This window comes from Otolemur garnettii, unplaced genomic scaffold (assembly GCF_000181295.1).
Source record: "Otolemur garnettii isolate 467f Iridium unplaced genomic scaffold, OtoGar3 scaffold00103, whole genome shotgun sequence".
NCBI lineage: Eukaryota > Metazoa > Chordata > Mammalia > Primates > Galagidae > Otolemur > Otolemur garnettii.
The window spans coordinates 6,188,450-6,196,501 of NW_003852498.1; the positions used below are offsets into that span (position 1 = coordinate 6,188,450).

At 37.8% G+C, this 8,052-nt stretch overlaps 1 protein-coding gene across 1 annotated transcript in view; it reads right to left on the minus strand.

Moving 5' to 3' along the window:
- The window catches only part of PAPSS1 (3'-phosphoadenosine 5'-phosphosulfate synthase 1), a 103,598-nt gene that overhangs the window by 20,689 nt on the left and 74,857 nt on the right, over positions 1 to 8,052 (minus strand). Inside the window, exon 11 of the mRNA XM_003796343.2 lies at positions 4,187 to 4,416. Within this exon, the coding sequence (XP_003796391.1) occupies positions 4,187 to 4,416 (230 nt within the window). The remainder of the gene's footprint in view (positions 1 to 4,186; positions 4,417 to 8,052) is intronic.

Genomic DNA, 8,052 nt, shown 5'->3' on the forward strand with positions numbered 1-8,052 from the left:
TTACACAGGGAAACACTGAAGTACAGGTTTAAGGGTCACCCACATGGAAACGGGAACAGCCGAGCTCTCTCATAGAAAATACTGCATATACAGAGGAAAGGAAGAAGAGCTGGAAAAACTGTGAAGGACGCCAAGGTTAGTGTTTTCAAAAAGGACACTAACCTTACTTGATTTAAGGTTCACTCTCACATTGCAGACAGAGAAGTAATACTATACTGAAAAGATGGAAATACCCAGACAACAAACATTTACATCTGCCTATCCTTTCGTTTACCCATTTTCATAAGGCACTCTCACTCAACTGTACTGTCTCTTAGAGTTTGCTATTTCAGTAATCTGAATAATTTTGCACTTAGATACTCAACTACAAAGATTTACTTCATAAAGGAGAGGAAAAGTACAAATAAGATAATTGAATTACCTCTAAAAGTTTGTCTGTAATATCTGAGACAATAACCTTTAATCTTATGGTCCTAAAACTAAATTTCCTTGAGCCCCCTATTGCCGCTAATATGAACCTTCTTAACTTCCTAAATATAAACAGATGATTTTTATCATGATTCCTATCAATAATATCTTCCCTGAAACATTCATGAAGTTGGTTTTTTCCCCCCCAAGCCTTGTCTTACACTGGTATTTAATCAAATCAAAGGCTACAAAATCATTAATTACATAAAAGCTGGCATTGAGTAACATGCATTAATCAAACATAAGACAACCTCATATGTGCATAATTAATAACTGTATTTTCTCACTACATCAAAGACTATCGCCTTTCCACAAAATTTTAATCATTTTCCAACATATTCCCATCAACTTAATTATATTTGAACACAAAGTTAGAAAACTAAGGCTGTTTTAAGGCTAACCAAGTTATAACTTACTAAGATTTGGTAACCCCCAAAAAATTCCAAGAAAATGAGCCACTCATGCAAACTAATATAGAATTCATCTTTGGAAAATCTTATGAGAACTGATGTAATTATTTAGCCTTTGAATGATTAAAAGAGAGACTGTAAGCAATACTACACAGATTTAACAAAACATCAAAGTTATCAGGGGCTTATTAGCACATCAGTCAACTACACACATGTGGGTTTTAGGGTCCTGCGTGTGATTAAACCAGCTGATCATGCAAAGCAACCACAGCCATGAAACATATCGGCATAAGAAGTGTGGAGAAAAAGCTCTACTCTTTTTAATTTGGTTTTGTTTTCTGAACTCATCAACATGGAAACTCACCTAAGTTTTAAGTATTCAGACACTAGCAGAATGATTTTCTCTCTCACCATTATATCAGTGATTTAATGCTCTCCCTTACCGTTCTATCAGTGATTTAATGCAGTTCATCCTAACACTCTGAACAAGCTTATGTTCATAATCCCTTGAACACAAACTGATAATTCACACATTAGGTGAGAAGCAACAGGTTGCTGGGCCTAGCGCTCCATCTGACACTGTCTGTCTTACAGATTGGTAGGAAGGCACTGTTACCTTCCCTTATGTGTTTTACGGTGGGGAGCTAATTAGAAATGAGCAGACCTCTCCCTAGACTAAGTAAATTAGAATTGTTCATGGTGACCTACATAATTTTAACCACAAAAGACCAGAACTGTACCTAAAACATTTTTTACTTAATAATCAATTGAAAGGCTTCAATCACTTTTTGTGATAAACCAGTTCTAAGTTTACTATAGTTGCTTCTGTTCTAGTTAAAATTCTTTGGTAGAATTTTTTCCCTTTCGTAGAAAAAGTCCATTTACAACTTTCGACACACAGGACAGAAAAGACTTAAGATTCTAGAATCACATCAAGGCCTTCAGATTCTACAGCTTCGGTTTTTAGATGGTGAGATCACACACACACATAAGCATAATGTACATATAAACACACAGATATATACCTACACATAGATATCTTTTTTAAGGTAAAAAAAGACCCTCACATGATTTAGAATTATTTCTAAATGTTGACTAACCTAATCTTGTACAGGGGTAAAAATGGTTTAGTTTGTTACCAATTTTTCTCCTGGTATGGTTCAGAAGTATACTGGAATCTGGGCCACATTTCCAAACTTCAGAAGATACAGACTAGAATAGCTCCTGTCTCAAATTCCACACCTGGGCCCCAGGGAACAGTTAGGGGTCCTTTTACACTTTCCTGCATCAGATCTGAAAGCCTTTTCTTTTCATTCACTTGTAAGACTTTCCTATATGTACCTCCAGGTCATCACTCAGAAAAGCCTGATGTCATCTAAAGTGTGCGTTGTCTCCAGAATTACTTCTCCCATTAAAGGAGAAACCAACCAGGAGCAGCCCAATCTCCAGTGATAATAACCGTATTTCTTTATCCAAGACAATTTATCATTTATCTCAAAGAAATCAAATTACAACAAACTTAACATCTATTTTAGAAACAAGAGAATGCTGTTGTCATTTTTTAAAGGTTTCTTTTTCTTTCCTGTCCCAGTGTTAGAAACCGGACCAGACCAAACAAGGACACAGAGTCAGGTTCGGCATCATTCCTAAATGCAGAGCCAACTGTAAAGGGCCATGAGAAAAAGGATGAGAACTTTCTAATTAAAGGTTCCTAGGCCATAGTCAATTTTAGTCAGTAGAGTTGACACTGATAAAATATAAATTTACAAAAAGTATTCGTATTATTTACTGAATGTGAATTGTAATTTGTACTAAAAAAGCAGGTGTACTAATAGTCAATCAATAGAACAACTCATCTGTACAAGCACCTACTACGGTAGAAAAATAACTGGGTGCTACAGATTGTAGAAACAGCTACATATTTAGAGCTCAGGAAGCAAGGGCAGAAAAGACTCAGGGCTCTGGAATCACACAGTAAGGCCTTCAGATTCTACCGCAGGGGTCCTCAAACTTTTTAAACAGGGGGCCAGTTCACTGTCCCTCAGACCGCTGGAGGGCTGGACTGCGGGCCCCAGGATGAGTCGGCTACTAAGCAGGACAGGCAGAGGCAGCAAAAACACCCAGTGGGCTGGATAAATGTCCTAGGTAGGCCGCATGTGGCCCACGGGCCATAGTTTGAGGACATCTGTTCTATAGCTTCTCACTGCCACTTTAGACTAAGAAAGTGTACCACCTATAGGTAGGATGTATACATATAGGTATTTTCTCAAAAGGAGGCAAATACATGCTCAATACTATCAATAATTTGTACTAAGAAACTTGTTTTGTTCACTCCTCCTATGCTCCTTGAGGAAAGAAGTTGTACTGTTAGTGATTAAGAGCACCAACTCTGCAGCTAGACTGCCTGGATTCAACTGGGCTGCCATTTACTAGTCTGTGACCACACAGGAGTTATGGGACCTTTATGTGCCTCGGGTTCACTCATCTACAGAATGGAGATAACAGCATCTACCTTACACATTGTCATGAGAAAACAGGTTGAGCATCCCTATCCAAAACTCTAAAATCTGAAATAATCCATAATCCAACACATTTAAACACCAACATGATGCCACAAGTGGAAAATGTCACACCCAGTGCCTTTGCTTTCTGATGGTAAAATGTACACAAATATGTTTTCAAGCACAAAATTATTAAAAATACTGCATAAAATTGACTTTAGACTATGTACACAGGACATATATGAAACAAATTAATTTTAAGTTCAGACTCTGGTCCTATCCTCAAGACATTTCATTATACATATGCAAATATTCCAAAATCTGAAATACTGCTGATTCCAAGCATTTCAGATAAGGAATACTCAACCTAGAAATAATGTAATACCTGCAAACAATTAGAATTAGGACAGCACCTGTCATACTGTGACTGCACAAACACTAACTAAATTCTCTCTTCATTCATAGATGCCTTGGGTTTCCCAGACGTAAGACCACTAAGTCCTCGGACTACCTTTTATACTCAGTAAGCTCTAATAGACATGATAGACCTAAAAATGTCAATATTGCTCTTAAAGACTTCAAAACCGAATTCCTGAAACCCCAAACTATGAAATTAGATTTAATTTCTTTCCTATTTACAGCTTCTAGAATATTAAGATTAGTTTCCTGAGTTTGCCTTTCTCTGAAATGGGTACAACAAAGCCTGTCATTAGCATAGCTGTTGTAAAGAAGAGTCACTACACTGAAGCCGGGAAGCAGCTTAGGCCACAGTGTTTTATAGATTTGTGCAGAGAATGTAAAACTTACTGTTCAGACTCATAGTAATCCATACGCTTCTTTTTCTTGTTGTAAGCTGCAACTCGAAAGGGAACTATTTCCAGGGTGATTAGACCAGGGGCCATTGTCAGCACTTTGGCACCATGAGTTGGCTCATAAAGATCCTTCCCTGTTTCTGGATGAGGCATCCCAGCGGGGTCTCGGCCAACAATGTAAAAATTGGCTCCTGCAACCATCCGTGCTCTGCAATGCCACTGGACCTAGAATTAAAGTTTGCATTTTAGATAACTATGTTTTATGACCAACTACTTAAAGGTAGTAAATGGATAACAAATGCATATGCTTTTTGTATAATCGTTATCTATTGACAGGAAATTTCAACAAAATTAAAATGTATTATCTTGGGAAGCCAGAAACAAAATTAGCATTAACCGCCCCCACCCCCCGCCACCAAAACTCCTACAACAGCATAAACATGTGTATTTACACATTAATTACTTATAAGAAATATGTAAAGGTTTATATGTACGTAGGTACTAGATGATGTCATTTATACAGTTCAAAATGTAACCTATAAGGTTGGAAGTCAGGACAGCGGTTGACCCTGGAGAGAAGCAGGTTCTACAACCGAAGGGAGCTCTGAGACCCTGGCCACATTCTGTTTCTTGATCTGACATATGGGTGGTGACAACCAGGGTGTGATCACCGTAAAAGTTCAGTGTGCAAAGTTATATGCACACTTATGATTTATGAACTTTCTCTATTATATTTAAAAATCCACCGCATGAAAATAACAAGTTAATTGAGGAGCCCAAACACTGGTACTGATAAAATCGTGAAACTAAGTGATTACTATCTGATACGAGGTGAGAACAAAAAAGGGGTGGGTTCTAAGTAAAACAGCCATGCTACATCCAAAGCTACTGCTTGGAGGCCCTACACTCTCACATTAAGACCCACCACTTAAGAATAAAAACTAGTTAATCTGACCTAGAGTACTAAAACTTTAAAGCTTACACTGGGAGAGATCATCTCTGGTTCAACAATATCATTAAAATCTGAAGAAAGTGAGCCCCTCAAAAGTTAAGTATCTTTAAGTTAAAGACAAACCCAGGCCTAGAAATCTCATCTTAGCTTCTTTTTGAAGTAAGTCTCTATTACTTAATGTTTTATATAACCACCTATATGAAAGTAAGGTACAAATGATGACTATACCAAATGAACAATCAAAACAGCTTTTACTGTTTTGTTTGCATTTTATGTCCCTTAATAGTTTCTCCTATATATCAGGCACTTATGTGTTTACCATTACAGTTTAGAAAGTGCAATGCTTTTAAACAGGTGTTTGCCATACTTATTTTATAGTTGTTTTCAGGAAGAGGGCAAGTCCAATGCAGAAGGGTAAGGCCAACAGCAGTTACACCAGCATGACCTCAGCAGAAGTCTGGATAAATTTTTAAAGAGGCAGAAACATTTTTGTAGACAGACCAGGCACAGAAGCCATGGAGTACGAGAGATTCCAAGATGTTTCAAAGAATTATGATTACCTAAGATAAGGAGGGGCGAAAGAGAAAGCAGAAATGGCGCGGTAAAGTAACACAGTTAACACACTAGACATACTGACCTATTTGGTGGACATCCATGGCTGGACATACAAGTTAGAAATTTTAAAAAGAGGTGTGAATTAGAGAAAAATATTTGCGCATCATCAGTATAGAGAAGATATTAAAAGCCAGGACAGTAGCCCAAACCAGAGGGAATAGTATGGATTCAGAGGAGAAAAGAATCATCCCACTGAGATAAAGGAGATGAAGAAGTCTGATTATTTCCTTAAAAAGAGGAACAGATGGCCAAAACTCATGGAATTTTAAGCCTTTAGTTACACATTATCAAGTCATTTCCCAAAACAGTTTTACTAGTCAAATAACTTGTACATTATTTGGCTCTCTTGTAAATCGCTGAGAGTGTCAGAATGTAAACTGACACAACCGTCTTTGAAAATAAATTTGGGTTACCATTTCAACTTGAATATTTACATTTTGCAGGACCCAGAAATTCCAGTCCAAGGAGGAACTTGTGCACACACAAGACAGGCACCAATAAATCATGGCAGCACTGTTTATAAAGAGTAAAAGAGAACAGAAAACAAAAACAATACATACGACAAAAAAGGAAACAATGTAAATGCTCAACAACAGACAAACGAACTGCAGGAATTCTCATAATGAAACACAAATGTCACAGATACCAAGATGAATAAACTGTATACGGCTACATGCACAAACATACAGAAGAGCCTTGCTAATGTCAAATGTACCCATCAGTGCCATAAGAGGTTAAAGCAAGTCCCAAAAGAACTAAAATACTATGTCTTTTTAACAAAGTTGTACAATAAGTAAAGCTAAGCTGTGCACCATTGAAGCATATGTACATATTTTAAAACTGTGGGTAAGTGCATAAAGACAAGGTAAAAAATACACGTGGATGCACCTTATTACTCGGTGGTGGGGGTGGGGGGCACTGCAACAGAGGGATGGGATGGGCTAGAGCACCTGCCAGATCAGCGGTTCTCAACCTGGGGGTCGCAACCCCTTTGGGGCTCGAATGACCTTTTCACAGGGCTCACCTAAATACAACCTGCATATCAGATATTTACATTACAATTCATAACAGTAGCAAAATTACAGTTATGAAGTAGCAATGAAAATAATTTTAGGTTGAGGGTCACCATAGCATGAGGAACTGTATTAATGGGTTGTGGTATAAGGAACGTTGAGAACCACTGATCTTTCTCAGGTGAGGGGCAATTCAATGTCATTCATTAGTTATTTTAATAACTATACATATATGTATGTGTGTATATATGTGTGTTTATATGTATATATGCACACACAATCATATATACATATATATATATATATATATATTTACACACACACACAATCAAAATTAAAGAGCGCAATGAATCTACAAATCAATGATAGTGTGCCATGGACCAAGAGTACGACTATTCATCAACAGAAGCTACCCGTGTCTGGTGGTCCAGCGCTGGTTTCCACTACAGCTTCATGAAACCTGGCCAACCGATTACAGCAGATGTCTACTGCAAGCAAATGGATGAAATGATGAAGATGCCTGTGAAGCAGCCAAGATTGGTCCATAGAGACGGGCCAATCTTCTTGCAAGACCACAAGTCACAAAAAAACAATGCTTCTGAACATACATAAGCTGCATTTGGAAACTCTGTCATCCACCGTATACACCAGACCTAGCTCCAGCTGACTGCCACTTCTTTCGGGCTTTGGTCCACTTCTTATAAGGAAAAATATTCAATTTTCAACAAGCTGTGGAAAACGCCTTTTGCAATTTCAGCACCACTTGCTCTCCAGGCTTCTCTGCCGCTGGCATACACAAGCTACTGCCCATTTGTTCCTTTTCTTTTGAAAAATGTCTGTCCGTGCCTTTTGCCTACTTTCCAAAGGGGTTACTCGGGGTTTTTTCCCTTGTTGATCTACCTGAGTTGCTGGCAGATTCTGGATATTAGGCCTTTGTCAGACATGTAGTTTGTGAATATTTTCTCCTGTTCCCCAGGTTGCCTATTTACTCTGTTGATTTTATCTTTTCCTGTGTAGAACCTTTCTAGTTTACTGCCTTCTTTGAGAAAATGAAAAAGGAAGAGAAGGATGGAAGGTAGAACTACAAATAAATAACACTGAGGTTCAACACTTATCTCACCTCCCCTTTAAGTAAGGGTCAGGAACTGCCTCATCTAACTGAAAAATAGAATATTGACTACTTAAAACAAATAACTACAATTAAAATAGATATCTGTTTCAGAATTTTCTCCCCACGTACATTTGCTGAGGTTTACTTGAATCAGTGCTTAATTTCCACAG